The 18333-nt window shown below is 40.1% G+C and overlaps 1 protein-coding gene across 1 annotated transcript; it reads left to right on the top strand.

Moving 5' to 3' along the window:
- The first annotated feature begins 4162 nt into the window (after positions 1-4162).
- IFT70A (intraflagellar transport 70A) lies at positions 4163-9202 on the top strand. The gene has a single exon (XM_037523611.2). It carries the CDS (start codon positions 4435-4437, stop codon positions 6430-6432), a length of 1998 nt encoding a protein of 665 aa, XP_037379508.1. The 5' UTR covers positions 4163-4434; the 3' UTR covers positions 6433-9202.
- The last annotated feature ends 9131 nt before the right edge of the window (positions 9203-18333 follow it).

Here is an 18333-nt window from a genome sequence, read left to right as displayed (position 1 = left end):
TTACAAAAGGTTCTTTGAATCACTGAAGTTTTTTTCTGGAAGGAGAAGGTCTGCAGCTGAATACGGGTTCCTGGGTCCATTAGACACTGCTCAAATTTGCATGGACAATTACACAGAGGGGAGGTAGGATCACAGGGAGGCAGGGCCGCCAGTCACACCGAAGCCATACAATTACACAATGGCTTCGGTGCTTAAACTTTAAAATTCTTACACCATTGTGCCTGTTCTTTTAGAACAAACTGCAGCAAATGATCCAAAGCCAATTCAAATGACTGGAGAGGAGGTGCCCACGGGGACAGAGGGAGAGGTGTAGCGTGGCCCCTACTGGCCAGCATAAGCAATCACCAGCCCGAGTGCTGGCAGCAGCTACCAGCTTCTTTGTGCTTTGCACTCCTTGCTTTTGAAGTGGGAGAACAATAAGAATCACCTAATTCACAGAAGGGCTGTGAGGATTAATGAGGGAACTTAGGCAATGTCGAATCCGGTCCTGCTACAGAAAGTACAGCGTGGAGACAGAACGCAGATAGCTCTTTGTTTGGAGGGCTGGTATGCTCCTCTCCTAATCCCCTTTATAAGCCATAATGCTATTGTGCTCTCCCTGATAAGTTAATCTAGATAATAACATCATAAGCACCAAAATAAAAGCTACTTGATAAAAAGGAAAAGGTATGTTCAAGAAGGAAATCTAATTAAAATATTAATAAAGCTAGAACAACCAGAGAAAGAGAGTTCATAATAAGGTTAAATGTCTCACCATCTGAGCATAAATGTTGCCAGATGTTGATGTGGTATATATACAGTCTTTTCTAAAGTCTTAAAAGACTGAACAGCTCCTCCTAAAAGTCAGTCAACTACATTACCAGTTTGGCACTAATTTATTCTTTTCTTCCCTGTTTATGGAAGGAGCTGGGGATAGAGAGGAGGGGAAGAAACACTATCTGAACCCCTCAAACTGGCCATCCTGAAGAAAATGGCCTGGAATGAAAGGGGAAAAGAAATAACAACTGAAAATATTTTTTCAGGTGTTCTTCTATCAAGGAAGATTTTTGACCACAGCTGTGGTGTCAAGATGTTCATAAATTACCAATGTTTACCAACAGAAAGCGTTTACATTCATAGAATAAAGAAAACATAGCTTTGAACTAGTTCCAAAAGAGAATACCAAATAGGTTAAGAATACAAACACAATTCGGGATTTAATCATCTCACATTTTGGCAGCAGAAAACAAGCATGTTAATATACCAAAATTATGTTTTTAGCTCCTATACATGTTGCCTGGATGGAATTCTACATGGTAAACATGCCTCCGCTGATGCAGTAACATCCACCTGAGTCCAGCACCATTTTCTCAAAGCCTATTTCCTTTCAGTAAGGCACTAAATCATTTTATTGCAAACACAAAATGCTTCCTTATTGCTAGCAACAGTATGATACACTTACTTTTTGACATATGCTCCAGCTTTTCAAGATTTGGAAACAAAATGATCCTTTATGACATTTTATAATAGTCCACCGTGTTCATTGCTTTCCACAATTTATCATTAATTAAAGGGATTTCTTTCACATATACAGACTTCCCAAAAAACTAATCTATTCCCCAACTGCCTATCACAGACTAAATAAAAGTCAGTCTATCACAGCAGCAGTGATGGTCATGCCAATTTCACAGAGTGATTTGTGCACTCATTTCATTTTGAAAATGACCCTGCCCTCCATCTGTCTAAGCCGAATGTCCTGCCTTTTTCAAGCCAGGCCTTGGAGCAGCAGCACATGAAATAAGGAGGAAGACACAAAATGGCCTCCCTCCTGCCACTTCAGCTGCCACACTCACACAGGGGTATCAGTGCAAAAAGGGGAACCTCAACTGATCCCTGTAGGGATCTGAGAAATTTGGGGAGAGCAGAAAGTACTGTTTTTCATACACTGCCAAGAAGCCATTTGAAGGTGAATGCTTGCATGATGCAAATATAACACTGAACAACAGAGACAGGCTGAAGATATAAAAGGCAATTTCCTGTTTCCATGTTCTGTCATCTTATCTTGACTTAATAGCAACTCACCAAAAGTAATAGCTCATACATAAGGATTTAAAAATACTGAGGCTGGGTTTCCATGGGAATAATGTAGTCAGTAAAGGTGACGGTCCTTCCCCAGCCCCCACATTCCCGGATTATTTTTTTAAAGATTTTTTTTTTTATGCATAGAAGAGCTGGGGTGAAGGCCAGAGGAGCCAGGGTGGGGGCGGGGTGTGTGAGAGGATTCACCAGAGACAGAGTAGGGAGCAGAACAGGCAGATCTACTGAAATACACTGCTGAGGGGAGCAGTAGATGAGACAAGAGAGGTCTGCTGTGCCATATAGGTTATCTCCCTGGCTGGGGATGGAACTCATGTCACAGTGGCTGACCATAGCTTGACAGAGCTGAGACTTTAACCTCTGAGTCACCAGGGAGGCCCTCCCCTGATTATTGAACAGCACTGGTCAGCATCTTTCCATCCAGGTAACACCGTGATTTGAAGATCCTAACAAGTGCACCCATAGATTGGGTTGAAAGAAGCCATGGAGTGGAGTTCTCATCATCTGCTTTCTCTAGGGATGTTAGGTGACCCAGAGACCCCACTCAGTCCCTCTAAAATGAGTACAGTTTGTCCCTTTCTTGACTTTCATGCAGTGGGAAACTTCTTGTCTGCTCCCACCCAGGAAGACTGCACAGCTCTGCCAATTTTTTAGCAAGGGAGAAGACTGTATGAATACACAGTCAATTGCTTTATGATAGGAGCAATGAAATGGCCCACAGAAGTCTTCTTGCTATACCAGGTAACTAGCAGCTATGCCACTCTCACTAGTACCTTACTAACATCCGTACACCGCGTTGATTCGCTGTTTTGATGGGTTAAAAAAAATAAAACCTCATCTTCTGTCATACAACTTGTCACCAAGCAATGGGCCCTTACAAACTCATCTATAGGAGATGCATAAAATAGGTTATTAGTCACTGTTTTGTAGTGAAACTAGCAGTTCTTTTAAACTCCTGTGTAATCCCATGCTGTGTGGTCTTTTAAATTCCTAAACCTTTCTACTACACAGATTCTTCATCCGCAATAAGCAAAATACAGAGTGAACTGAAGATCAGAAATAATACATGTAAGTGATAGTAGTGTGCCATACAATATGGTTAGTGCTGGCTCTGAAACCTATATATAAAAAGATGGAAAGCAAAATTTTCAAGGAAGCAGCTAAAATACTTGCACCTAAGTCTTTAACTACATAACAAACACATTTCCACACTTTTTATATTAGGTACTGGGCTGGCTAATGCATATCCTAGATCAATGGAGATGAAGGGAGATCAAGGAAGGCTGGTTTCTTATTTGTGGTGACAGCTGGAAGACTGGGGAAGACCAAATTCAAATGCCAACTGTTCAGTAATAAATTGTCATTTATGAAAAAAATGGGGGCTAAACCTGAACCTCGTCTATTATCAAGTAAGATTCATAAAATCATTTCCTACTTTCAACCTGTGGAATCGACAAAAATAAGGACTCTTGATAGCTGCATATTGTGTTAGTAAGAAAGCATGCCATCTAAGCAGCTTGAAAAAGAGAACACAATCAACTACCAAGAAGTTTGTTCCCTTTTCCTTCCCATTATTTATAATAATGGGGGGCCTTCCTGGTGGCGCAAGGGATTAAAGTACTGCACTATGAAGCAATACACAGCCTCAGCAGCAGGAGTTCGATCAGGGAGCAACCCACAATGCGCAGCAGACTTCTCCTGTCTCTCCCACTGCTCCCCTCAGCAATTTATTTTAGTCAGTCTGCCTGTTCTGTTCCCCACTCTGTCTCTGGTGAATCCTCTCAACCCCCCTGCATCTCTGGCCTGCACCCCACCTCTTGTATGCATAAATAAATAAATCTTTAAAAAAATTACAATAACGAACACCAAACGACATCATTCATAAGCATTGTACAGTGCATAAGGCTAAAAACGCAAGGTATTAGTAACCATAAATATTCCTCCTCCGTGTCAAAGAACAAGGTACCACCACATTCAACCTGCAACACGCAAGCATAACACGAAAGAAAAACCATGGCAACTTCCTCTCCCAGGGGCGGGCCCATCCCGCAGAAACTACGTCTCCCAGAATGCAGCGCGGCTACGTCCCCAGCGTCCTGTCGATTGAAAACTGCATGCCGGGAAGTAGAGTTTGTTTCTTCCTGGAGGCTTTGCCTCTCTGGTCCGTGATCTACGGCCTCAAAGGCCCAGATTCGTCCACGACTACTAGTAATTGAGAAATATCAGTGATTCTCATTTATTCCTCACGAAGATATTTTTATTCCTCCTTCCGCTGCAAAGTAAGCTCCAGAGAAGCACCCGCCATTGCTGGTGGGCTGGTTGCCGTGGTAACTGGGACGCACACCCGCCCTGGCGGTTATGGCGGGGCTGGGCGGCGCGCAGATCCCCGATGGGGAGTACACGGCCGTCGTGTACCGGCTCATCCGGGATGCCCGCTACGCAGAGGCGGTGCAGCTGCTGGGCGGAGAGCTCCAGCGGAGCCCGAGGAGCCGCGCCGGCCTGTCGCTGCTGGGCTACTGCTACTACCGTCTGCAGGAGTTCGCGCTGGCGGCCGAGTGCTACGAGCAGCTGGGCCAGCTGCACCCCGAGCTGGAGCAGTACCGCCTGTACCAGGCCCAGGCGCTCTACAAAGCCTGCCTTTATCCGGAGGCCACCCGGGTCGCCTTCCTCCTCCTGGACAACCCTGCCTATCACAACCGAGTGCTTCGACTCCAAGCCGCTATCAAGTACAGTGAGGGTGATCTGCCCGGGGCCAGAAGCCTGGTGGAGCAGCTGCTGAGTGGGGAAGGGACAGAAGGCAGTGGGGGCGAGAACGAGCCTGATGGCCAGGTCAACCTGGGCTGTTTACTCTACAAGGAGGGACAGTATGAAGCCGCGTCTTCCAAGTTCTTTGTGGCACTGCAGTCCTCAGGCTACCGGCCTGACCTCTCCTACAACCTGGCGTTGGCCTATTACAGCAGCCGCCACTATGCCCCAGCCCTGAAGCATATCGCCGACATTATTGAGCGTGGTATCCGCCAGCACCCAGAGCTAGGTGTGGGCATGACCACTGAAGGCATTGATGTTCGCAGTGTGGGCAACACTGTAGTCCTTCACCAGACTGCTCTGGTGGAAGCCTTCAACCTCAAGGCGGCCATTGAATACCAACTGAGAAACTATGAGGTGGCCCAGGATACCCTCACTGACATGCCACCTAGGGCAGAAGAAGAGTTAGATCCTGTGACCCTGCACAACCAGGCGCTAATGAACATGGATGCCAGGCCTACAGAAGGTTTTGAAAAGCTACAGTTTTTGCTCCAACAGAACCCTTTCCCCCCAGAGACCTTTGGCAACCTGCTACTGCTCTACTGTAAGTATGAGTATTTTGATCTGGCAGCAGATGTCCTGGCAGAAAATGCCCACTTGACTTATAAGTTCCTCACACCCTATCTCTATGACTTCTTGGATGCCATGATCACATGTCAGACAGCTCCTGAAGAGGCTTTCATTAAGCTTGATGGGCTCGCAGGGATCCTGACTGAACAGCTCCGTAGACTTACTAAACAAGTACAGGAAGCAAAACACAATAGAGATGATGAAGCTATCAAAAAAGCAGTGAATGAATATGACGACACCCTTGAGAAGTATATCCCCGTGTTGATGGCCCAGGCAAAAATCTACTGGAACCTTGAAAATTACCCGATGGTAGAAAAGATCTTCCGCAAATCTGTGGAGTTCTGTAATGACCACGATATTTGGAAGCTGAATGTGGCTCATGTTCTGTTCATGCAGGAGAACAAATACAAAGAAGCCATAGGTTTTTATGAGCCCATAGTCAAGAAGCATTATGACAACATCCTGCATGTCAGTGCTATTGTATTGGCTAACCTCTGCGTTTCATATATTATGACAAGTCAGAATGAAGAAGCTGAGGAGTTGATGAGGAAGATTGAAAAGGAGGAGGAGCAGCTCTCCTATGATGAACCAGATAGGAAAGTCTACCACCTGTGCATTGTGAATTTGGTCATAGGGACACTTTATTGTGCCAAAGGGAACTATGACTTTGGTATTTCCCGGGTAATCAAAAGCTTAGAACCTTATAATAAAAAACTGGGAACCGATACCTGGTATTATGCCAAACGATGCTTCCTGTCCTTACTGGAAAACATGTCAAAACATATGATAGTGCTGCGTGACAGCGTTATTGAAGAATGTATCCAATTCCTAGAACACTGTGAACTTTATGGCAGGAACATACCTGCCATTATTGAACAACCCCTGGAAGAAGAAAGAATACATATTGGGAAGAATACAGTCACCTATGAATCCAGACAATTAAAAGCTTTGATTTATGAGATTATAGGGTGGAATACATAGTAGCCTGTGATAATGGTTTTAATCAATATTGCTTTGTTATATACACTTGTCACTCTGTTTTATCTGCATTTATTTGGCATTTTCATTTTGTCGTTACATGTTGAAATTAGTACACAATTAAAATGACTTAGATGTAACTTTTCTTTGAGAAACCTCAAAACATGGAATATCATTAAAAAGAACTTGAACTGTAGAAGGATTTATGAAAAAATTCAAGTGATCAGGGAAGTTGTATCTAATATATCTGCAATGCCTATATTCCCTCTCCTTTTCATCTCTTGTGCTTTGCTATATCCTGAGAGAGCCTTGCATGACAAGATCATCCACAGACTAGTCCTGTCCAGTCCAGAGTTCAATATATAAGGTCTTTGGACTTTAACAATTATTTTAAGACTTGTGTTGCACTCCAACAGTTAGACTTCGTAATTATATTATTTTGTAATGCATACATTTTGCATAAACTTTAGTATGTTTGAGGAGAGTTTTCCAATACTTCATCTAACACAAATTCCTTGTGGTCAAAATTTTTAGGGTGCAATAGGGGAAAATGTGCCATAACAAAATTATGGTGCTATGGTGTATAGATAATAAACAATTGACAATTTTCATAGTTATTTTTTTGTTCCATTTATTGAAAATCTGAATATATAAGCATAAACAAGGTATGCTCTTAATGTTTGATAGTTGATTTTTAACACTGATTAATAACAGAGGTAGCTTTAAAACTCAGTTCTTAATACTTAACCATTGTGTTTCTACTTAGGACACATTCATGCTAGAATTTGTTCCTATGTTTTAGCCTCTAAATAAAGGAAAAATTTTCTACACTAATACAAATATAAAATATTTTACACTAATATAAAATATTCAGACATTCTCATGACCCTAATAGACTCCTTCTCTCTTGTTCACATAACAGATCACACGATATACTAGTAGATTGTGAACTTTCTGGTAGGTTCATAATACCAGCTTAATTTTCAAAACCCTCTCATAGTGTTTTGGGACTCTTAGTATAAACACCACTGATTCTGCACAGGCGTTTAATTTTCTATAAGCTACCAAGAGCATTACTATTTGTTTCCTCTATCCCAAACCTCTTTGCTTTTAATAAATGTAACTGTAAATCCACTCAATCTGACTTAGGAAAAAAATGAAAAATAATGTGGAAAAGTTTTCAACCTATAAAAACAGCAATGTGTATTGTTCAACCTAATAGCTTTCAATGAAGAGTAAGGATGCCTACTCTGATGATTTTATTTTCCTTTAAGAGAAACCACATAGCTTTATGTGACGAATGCTCAGAATATTTTCTGACCTCTTGGGTGTTGAAATTCTGTCACATCTCTCTGAGAATTTGGCTCTTTGTGAGTGCTAAGACATGGTCTGTAAATTATGTTACTTTTAATCTATATTGCCCAAGGTACTACTATTTAGTTGATAGTAATCATCTCATATTTGGATGAAAATCTGAAGGGATTTTTAAATACGAGTTTATATGCTGTATATTGGTGCAATTCTTTCATTTGCTTAGAGTGTGGGAAGCATACAATGTGCTATGTTAGGTGATTCCTTTCCAACTCTAGCTAGGCTGGGCAGTGTGCAGCTTCTGATGGGGAGTTCACTGCTGCTCAGGGTCAAAAGCCTGGGGGAGCAGCTACTGAGTAGGAAAAGGACTGAAGACAGTGGGGGAGAGAACAAGTCTGATGGCCAGGTCAACCTGGGCTCTTTAAAAGGAGGGACAGTATGAAACCTACAGGCTTCAAGCTACCAGCTTCACCTTTACTACAACCTGGCTTTGGCCTATTACAGGCAGCACTCTGCCCTAGCAGTGAAGCAAATCATTGACATTACTGAGCAGGGAATTCTCTAGGCCCCAGAGCTAGTGTGGGTAAGGTCACTGAGGGCAGTGATGTTAGCAGTGAACAGGGTGAAAAAGGTATGCCATGAACTGCTGAATGAACTGCTGGAGTGGGTGTTTGTGTTCCTGTGGTTTAGGGTGTAAGTGATCGCTAGCCGTGGCCGGGCCATTTCTCAATAAGCAAATAAAAGCAGGTCCACTGTGCCACCTCAGGACAGACTGTGCTTTCCAATAAGACCAGTGTTGGTCTTAACTATATGCTTCCTCTCCCTTTTTTTTTTTTTTTTTTGGTCCTTTAACTTTCTGGGTCTCAAGAAAGTCCAGCTTGAAACTTGTCCTACGTTCTTTGAGAAATGCAAGTACTAAATGAACGAGACTCTTTCTTCTTGGTTCTTTTTTATTTGTGAGCTTTCATTGGTACTTCATATTTCTTCCATAATTTGGTTGATTAGTTGGTTCTTAGGTTTCACAACCACTTTTCCCTTCCTTTTCCATTTTTTATTTTTTTAGGACTGCTTTGACAAATATCAAGTGAAAGCTTTCTAATATTTTCAATACGGGGAGAAGTAAGCAGTAATCTGACAATAAAAAGACCCAGATAAGAATTCCAGACCTTCCACAGTCTAGTTTTAGAACTTAAGAAATTCATTTACCCTTTGAGTCATCACAGTCATTTGAATTGCCGAAACTCTTTAAATTACTTCTGGCTATAATATCTGATTGTATGTAAGCTATATAGGGAAAGGTGATTTTTTTTCTTTTATTATTGGGATATATAAATAAGTCAATCAAGAAACAAATATATAATTGTGTTTCAAATGAATGTCTTTTGGTATTTGGGTTTATGTAAATGTTAACCTGTGAGGTAAATGTTATCTTACTGGTGGATGCTTTAATAAATTGGTTCATTATTACTACAAAATTTGGATTTGTATCTTTTTTAACTCAGAGCTTTACTTATTGCTATAGCTATGAGCATATACTACATAGTCCTCCTTCTCTGATATAGTTGTGCATAAATTTTGTAAATATTTAGAAACAATTTAATTCTCTTAACATCTTCCTTCTAGTTTATCTACTAAAGTATGTGTTTGTTGGGAGATTTGCTTTTTATCTTCCCCCAAATAGACATGCCATTCTCCAGTTCCAGAATTTTGTGAACAGGCTATTCTACTATACATTTTTTATCAATTATTCTTGAAATAATTAGAGCCTCTCTGCCTGTGAGGTGAAGGCCTCCAGCTGCCAATCTGCCAGAAATTTAGAAAGAGAGAATCAGGTGAGGTGAAGATGAAAAGAAGATTTAGCTACGTGATTTACTCCATAACCCACCTTGGCTCCCCTTCATGTCCAAATCTCAGTAGTTAATCAAATGTCTGCTGCCATTAACAGAACAGGAGTAATGGATAACAGAGTGGAAGTAACAGATGCCAGAGTTACTTCTGTAACCAACTCACCAAATTGAATCATCAGTCCTCATACCCTTGTTTTATTTAATGCAATAGGAAAGGTCATGCAGACTTTGCAAAAGGACAAAGTCACATAGAACAGAAAGAATATTTCTAGTTTATAAAACGTTCCCTTGAAGTGTTTTCCTTTTCTGTCATCAAAGGGCCTATTTAAGAGATAGTAGTGTTTACTGCTGCAGAATGTATCACAAGATAAGAAATGAAAAATCGGTCTTCCTTACCACTCTCATTTCCCCACCCATTTTTATCTTTTATTTTCTCCTTTGTCAATTATAGGAACACTTCTCTGATAGCTAGCCATTGAAACCAAAAGCAGGTGTAAAAGATGCATGCCAACCTTTCAGCAGTAAGGGTCAGGTAAGCTAGCACTGTGATTATCAAGGGGACATTAGAAATCACTTAACCATGCATTTTTTTGCCAGTTGAGATAACATTCATCAATAAATAGTGACTCTCAAATTGGTAAAGCTAGATAAAATTATAAGAGGACTCACCAAAAGCACTGAATCTATATAGTTTGTGGAATGGGTACTTTATTTGTATAGTAAAGGAATTCCTACCTTTTCTTTCAAACTCTCTTTAATCTCACTAGAAAAAATTGACTGAAATTTTAATAATGTGCATTATTTTTACATTTAAATTGTTCTGTGATATTGGGAATTAACTATATTCTTAGCTCTAGAGAATATTTGCTTTCCTGAACCCATAATCATTTTATATTTAAAAAAAACAAAACAGAACCAGGTGTTGATCAGAAGATAATTAATTAGGCATAGGTATAATGTGGGCATGTTTTGATATTCTGGGGATGAGGGTAGAGGGAAGACTGAGTCTTTACAAGGTGATTATACTTGTATCCATCATTGAGGTTCTTTTGGTTGTTTAATTAAATCAGCTCTCTTTGTGTCTGGGAAAAAAAAACTGATCCATTACATACTGAAATCCTGTCTACAACCTCATAATGTGTATGTAATTAGAAAAATTGCTTTCATAAGTAAAAATTATTAGAAAATATTCAGGTGGAGTATTACTCAGCTATAAAAAAATATGAAATTGGGCCTCCCTGGTGGCGCAGCAGGTTGAGCACAGTGCTGTGAAGCTGTCCACAGCCTCTCTAGCGCAGGTTTGATTCCTGGCCAGCCAGGGAGATTCCCACATGGCGCAGCAGACCTCTCCTGTCTCACCCGCTGCTCCCCTCAGCAGTGTATTTCAGTCCTTCTGCCTATTCCTCTCCCTGCTCTGTCTCTGGTGAATCCTCTCACCCTCTCGCACCTCTGGCCTGTAGCCTAGCTGTTGTATAAATTAAAAAAAAAAAAATCTTTAAATAAAAAAATTTTTTAAAAAAACACAAAATTTTGGCCTTTGCAACAATGTGGATGAAACGAGAAGGTAGGCTAAATGAAAGAAGTCAAAAAGAGAAAGACAAATACCATATAATTTCATTCATATGTGGAAGATAAAGACCAAACAACAAATGAAATTTAAAAAAAAAACACACACACCAAACTCTTAGATTATGAGAACAAAATGGTGGTCACAAGAGGGAAGGGGGATAGGGATGAATAAGTTGGATAAAGGGGTCAATTGTCTGGTGGTAGAGGCAAGCTAGATGTTGTTGGGAATCATAATGCAGTACATACCCATGTCAAATCATAATATATTCCTGAAACCTACATAATATTATAAACCAATGTTACTTTGATAAATATTTAAAAGAAAGCAGAGTTCTAAGCATATTTCTAGTATAAAAGATGAGCACATTAGTTTAAGTAGAAACTACATGTATTAGCTGTACACAAATTACAGGTCTTAGCTGTACACAAGCCCTGATTCAAAAGTGAAATATGTACAGAGAATGGATACCTCAGTTCAAAATAACAAATGTCTAAACTTGTACTGTGCAAATAGCACTTGAGTAAGGTGTGGGGGAATGCATTGATTGCTATTATTTTGTTTCCAAGTATTTTAGTACCTGAGGCAAACACTTAAAGAACACATGACTAAAGTTTTCACCACTACCATGCTCTAAAAAGTATGTTTACAGATTCTTGAAGAGCTTACCAAGTTTGACTAAGTTGTAGGAAGGTTATCAAAAGATACAAACTTCCAATTATAAAGGAGTAAAAGTACTAAGGATGTAATCTACACCATGATGACTGTGGTTAACATGACTATATAATGGAAATATAAAAAGTTGTTAAGAGAATAAATCTTGAGTTCTCATCACAAGAATTTTTTTCCTTCTTTTTTTTAATTGTATCTACATTAGAAGGTGGATGGTAGTTGAACCTATTGTGTTAATCATTTCATATATGTGTGTATATATATATATATCTCAAACCATCAAGGCACATGCCTAAAAGTTATACAATGATGTATGTCTATTATTTCTCACTCAAACTGTAGAGAAATAACTTAAAGAATCACCAGGAAAGGGCTGGCTGGTTAATTTTTCTGTCCCTGCCACATAAGGTCAGAAGCTATTCTGTAAGACTCAAGTTCTTGGTCCCCGTTGTTCCAAATTTTCCTAGGCTATCTCCTGTAGCTTATACACTTCATATATCAAAAGGAGAGTGTATATTTTGGGGAATATAAAATGCTTAATCCATCTTGGAATATATAAAGAGGGTTACACTTTAACATTGTAAAACAAAAGAAAGTTTCAGGAGTTTAAACATTTTGGTAAAAAAAAGATTCTGCTACAAGGCAGTACCAAAAACCCACATATGCTAAGGAGTGCCATTTGTATGTTTATTAGAAAAGGCACAACTTTTTCTGTGGTTAATGCAGCATTTTTGTTTCCAGGTCTTTTGTTCTTGTACTGACTCATTTCATAAAACTGAAGCTCACTGAAATTAATGACTTGCTCAAGATTGCAGAGCCAAACAGTGGCAGGGCCAGGATCAGAACCCAGGGTTCTTCCTACTCTACCACACTTTACTCCTTAGATTTTTTTCACCCCAAAATTATTCTGAATCTATCAATGCAAAGCATTTCTTTTTTCTAGACTATGGCTTTCCCTACTTTTGTTGTTGTTGATTATTGGTGGTTTAATAAGTCTTTTTCAAAGTACAATTAGTAAGCTCATTGCTGGGCTACCCTAAAGTATACTATGGTTTCCAAAAATGTGCTGGAAGGGACTGGAGTGGACGCCACATACTGTTTCCAATCGGCACAGAGTTAGCTGTGGTAGAACCTACACTGGGGACAAAGATTACTGATCCACTTGTTTCATTGCCTTATTAAAAAGTCACTTTTTATGATTCCTCTTTAAGTTAGTGATTTTCTTCTCTCCAATATAGTCTCTAGCCATCAACCACAGTAAAAACAGCTGTCAGAGGCTTCTCTGCACCAATGTTAAGGACTTTGTGAGGGTATTTATTCAGAAATCACTAAGAGGGCCAGCTGCTTCTACAACTACTTACAGAATATTCCTGGAGACTTTTGAAGCTCCATAAAGCTTTACCTTTACTTGTACGATCCATTTGAGCCAAAACCTTAAATGCTTACACTCTTGCACAAGATTGCTCCCTCAGTTTAGTTAAGATTTTTGGGAGGGAAAATTAGAAGGAAGCTTAGAACAAGAGAGCAGATTGAGTCCAGTTCTCCACCTCTTTCCCTTCGTACTAATGACTTGCTGTCCTCACTTGACATGAGAATCAGCTGGCAAACTTTTCAAAAATAAAGATGTTTGGGCCCTGATCCCTAAAGATTGTTTCAACTTATGCAAATGGGATTGGAGAGAAGGGATCAATCTTTAAAGTTTCCCCTGTGATGTCACCAAGTTGGTGACAGAGAAGGTTCCTTGCTTTGGTTCCAAGGGGAACATCTAACATTTCAACAGAAGGACACTACACTGAGAGAATCCAGTGACTTGGGGTGAGACTGAAGCACCCTATGTACCTCAGAAACCATCACAGACTGCACCAGAGGGGACATGGAGAGTCATGCTTCGCTGGACAGGAGGTGGGCAGGGAGAAATGCCCAGAGACTGTGGTATGAGGTGGGGACACAGCTGGCAGGCTGAAGGTTCAGGTAGGGACCCTGAGGAGGGCAAAGTAAAATGGTATGCAGGCATGCACCCTTCATCCACGTGAAAATGGGGATCTCCACACACAGGTGTGCCCCAGTGAGGAAACTAGTGAAGAGGGCACAGTCCCCAGACCTTTGAGCAGGTACTGACTTAACAAAGCACAATGACAGCAAACAGCACACAGACAGCTGAGGTGCTGAGAGACGGTGATGGTGCCACAACATTACCCTCCCCAGTACGTTTGCAACAGGGTCCTGACCCTTCCATGGCTCTCCCCAACGCTGCTAACATAGCAACTGCAAAAGCAGGTCTCAATACCTACAGAAGTTAGCAAAGGCCAAAAAGACAAAATAAAACCACAGCACCACCTATGGGAAAAGTAAAAAGTAGTTTGACTCTCAAGTTACTGCAACAGCTATATATTTTTTTAATTGGGAAATTTAGAGTAGCAAAATAGGCAGATGTAGTGGGGCAACCCCACAGGCTGGCAAGTCAAGAGAGGCTAGGGGCCAGGAGGCTGGCAGACCTCCCAGCCCCCAGTGAATCTTTACTCTTCGTGCTCTCTCTGGCATTGTCTCATGGTTTCTTCCTCTCATAGCCATTCTTTGTCGCCGTCCTCTGTGTGCCGCCCTTATAGCGCCAGCCTCCAGGCTCAGGTGTGCCCACTTACACATGCCCACACCATACTCCAGGTGTCAACAATCAGGCATGCGTACCCCATGCCCTCACTCCTAAGTGCAGTCCAAGACCTGCAGCATAAAAGTCTAACCAATTCACTTACCCTACAACAGACAAAAGATATAATACATGGCAACTGAAGCCCTCAAGGAATATGACAATCATAAGGAGAGAACAATTCTCCAGAACCTACCCACAAAGACATGGAAGATTCTATCTCCCTATCAAATAAATTCAAAGTTGCTTTAATAAAAAGAAAATTGCTATATAACAGAGAGATAGAAGGAAATTCAGAAAGGCAATTCAAAGTGATGCAAGAAAACTCAGAAAAGCTAATCAAGGAGATATAACAAAAATCAGAAAAACAAATTCTTAAGCTCAGAAATAAAATTAACAAACCGAAGTCAGAAACTGAAGTTTTAAATAAGAAAATAACTGGATGTAAAAACTCAATAAATGAGATCAAGTGCTCTATGGAAATGAAAGAGACAAAAAGGAGGACTGAATCTGTGACTATCAAAGATAGTAATGCACAAAAGATTCAGGCAGAAGAGAGAAATAAAGAAGAAACACATCAAGAACAATCTGACTCCATTAGAGAAGGCAACATAAGAAAAAGGGAGAAGAAAATCCCAGAAAAGGTGAATAGAGGAAGGAACAAAGAGACATTCAAAGAAATAAAAGTGAAAAACTTCACAAACCTGGGGAAGAGACCAAAGGCACATGTCCATGAATAAGACCAGTTAGTGGTTACCAGAGGAGAGGGAAAGAGATACCAGCAAATGAGGAGAAAGGGAGCAAGGGACTGTTTTGGCCTCTTCTCTGTGACCTTAATGTAATATATACTTGTTGATTCTTAATGATAAACACCTGAAAATTATATACTGGTATATGTATTGTTTCAATAAAAATATGAAATAAAATTAAAAATAATACAAAAGTTCTTCTAGATGATTCTACCATGTAACCCAGGTTGAAAACCACTGTTCCATGTAAGCATAACAGTGATCATGTGGCTGTTTCATGCTTGCCATGTGCAGTGGGGCACAGCCTGGTAGGGAATAAAATGATCCTGATGCCTGACCTAAAAAATGTATTATAGGGCCTCCCCGGTGGCGCAGTGATTGAGCGCTGGGTTGCAAAGCTGCCCGCAGCCTCTGCATAGCCGGTTCAATCCCTGGCTGCTCCCTGGCCACCAAAGGAGGGTCCTGCATGGCGCGCAGACCTCTCCTGCCGCCCGCTGCTCCCCTCAGCTTGTACTTCGGTCCTTCTGCCTGCTCTGCTCCCCGCTCTGGCCCTGGTGAATTCTCTCACCCTCCCGCGCTTCTGACTGTACCCAGGGCTTGCATAAATAAATAAATAAATAAATAAATAATAAAAAAAAAAAAATCAGGATACCAAAAAAAAAAAAAAAGTATTATAAAAAGAAGAAATGGAAAAAAATCAGGGTACTGAATATGTTAAGGCATTTAATCTACGGTATTTTGGTAGATTCACATAGAACTTTAAAAACCAGTGAAACCTATTTAAGAATTTTTAATATACATTCAAGAATTGTTAAGAAAGCTTTTGTTTTCACAGAAAGAATTGAAAAATACTCTTGTATGAAGAAACAACAAAATTTGATAGTGGAAACTTATTAAAGGAGTTTCCAGAATTTGAGGGTTCTTACACATTTTTCTTCATGGACTCATAATTATCATCCACTGTCATGTCTTCTTAGTTTACTATGCCCAAACTAACTCTCTAGACATTATCGAAATCACTCTCATTAACAGTTTCAGTTGGCTTTGGAAGCACCCAATTTGTTCTCCTAATAGGGACAACACTCATCCCTATAAATATGGATCCTCTATACCTGATTCCAGTCCCATGTGTGCATTTATATATGCATGTTCATCTTTTTAAATTTATTTTGAAAATGTAACAATAGACACTGGTTATATGGTCGCTCATAATCAAATATCCATTCCCTATCCAACTGCCACGATCCTTGGTATTTGGTCTAAATTTATGATCCTCAAGTTCTTGACTCCACATTTGTATCACCTGGGGAGCTTTTCAAGTCTCAATGCCTAAGCCTATATCCTAGGATCACAGGGATAGGAGCAAGGGACCCAGATATCAGTTATTTTTCTCAACTTTTACAATGCAATCAAGGTTGAGACCCTCTGGTCTAAGTGGTAATCTCCCCTTTCCATGATTGATTTAGGAATAAACATATGATCCAATCCTTATCAAGACATGACAAGAAGTCTCTTAAAGGACTTCTGGGAAAGCATTCTTTATCTCTAAAAAAAAAAAAGGGATATAATAAACTGTCCCCTTTTTCCTCTGAGCAATGTTTTGGATCTGCTGTTACCAACTTCTAAATAGAAACCAGTCTCAGATGAAGGTGACTTTGAAGATATCTAAGAGACAAACCTTGAGTCCATGATGACATCTTTGAGTCACTATATTACCGATGCTATAGCCAACCCACCTCTGGGTCTCCCATAGAGTGAAAAAAAAATAATCTTTAGAGTTTAAATCTGTTTGAGTCTGATTTTTCTGTTACTTATATCTGAAAGCACGCTGTCAAGACTTACCATTGCTTAGGTTATAAATTTTGAGTTGCTCAGGAAGTGAATTTTTATGCACAATCCCAACATTCACGCTTCCTTGAGACCCATCATCACTCTTTGGGTCCCAGTGAAAAGGATATAGTTGTAAAGTTTGTAAAGTTTGTAAAGTTTATAAAGACATTGCCTGAAACCTTGACTTCATTAGCATTAATTACTCCTTCAGTCTTTTGAAATTGCAGCAGCTACTCCTGAGATTGGGTACACCTTCCCATTCTTGGGAGAGCATCCCAAGTAAAGGGAAAATGAAAATGCCTTGCCCACATGAATTGCCCCAAACCTAAGGCTAGCTCACGGTTTCTTGGCAAAACCACAAGATAAACACTCATGCATATAGTGACTCACACAGAAAATATATTCCTCAATTTTAGAATTTCCTCCACAGTCATGTAAGGTGTTTCAGTAAAAGCTCAATAATAATAGAAGAATAAAAATAAAAATGAAAACAACGGCAGCATTTATTCCTGTGGAGTAAACCTAAGTGTTAAAGTGAGGCAACCTAATCTTTGCTCCAGTGAGAAATGTTAATCTATGTACTGCACTATTTCAGCCTTGGCCCTTTTCAGCCATAAACCTGGTTATAGGAAAAGCTTCATAAAAAATAAATACTTTAGTTCTCGATAATGCCCCAGCACTGCATTCCACCCATCAGGGCCAACTTATTCTGAGTTGTTGGTTTACATCAGTTCCCTGAAAGAAAGACAAAAGATTCAAATTCAAACCGGATGGTCCATATCACATTGGGGGATTGGGAGAGTTGATTTACTCACATAATCTTTTTAAACATCTACCAGGAGAGGTTCTAAGACAGAATTTATTGCCTCCTTCTGCCATCTTTGGGCCTACCAAAAAAAAAAGCAAAATCCTTCTATGAAATCTGAAACTCCAGTCACTGATTTCCTGGCTGATGTCATTTCAAAGACTCAGTGCAGCCCTCTGATAGCTGCAGCGGAAATCTGCCTCTCTATGGGGTTTCCATCTGTTTGCCATCAGAAAGAATCTTTTTGGGACCCACAGTAAACACAGAACACCCATTCCACCCCATAGGTCCCAGAGTTTTGGATTAGTATTTTTAAGATCAACTGTTGTTAGGATATAGGCTTGAATTTTCCCCAAATCAGAAGGCAGATAGAATTACATTGCTGTAACTTTTTTTTTCACTCATGTTTGGCTTATCATAGGATATTTTGTAAACATTTCTATACGATTCTGAAACTGCAATACAAATGTTACCAAAAT

The sequence above is a fragment of the Talpa occidentalis genome, unplaced genomic scaffold (genome assembly GCF_014898055.3).
Source record: "Talpa occidentalis isolate TD23 unplaced genomic scaffold, MPIMG_talOcc4v2.1 talOcc4.3, whole genome shotgun sequence".
NCBI classification, from domain to species: Eukaryota; Metazoa; Chordata; class Mammalia; order Eulipotyphla; family Talpidae; genus Talpa; species Talpa occidentalis.
This window is presented reverse-complemented; position numbering and strand designations above follow the sequence as displayed.

Bases quoted from the DNA above. Each gene is read 5' to 3' on its own strand.
- IFT70A (XM_037523611.2), top strand. From the start codon at position 4,435: ATGGCGGGGCTGGGCGGCGCGCAGATCCCCGATGGGGAGTACACGGCC.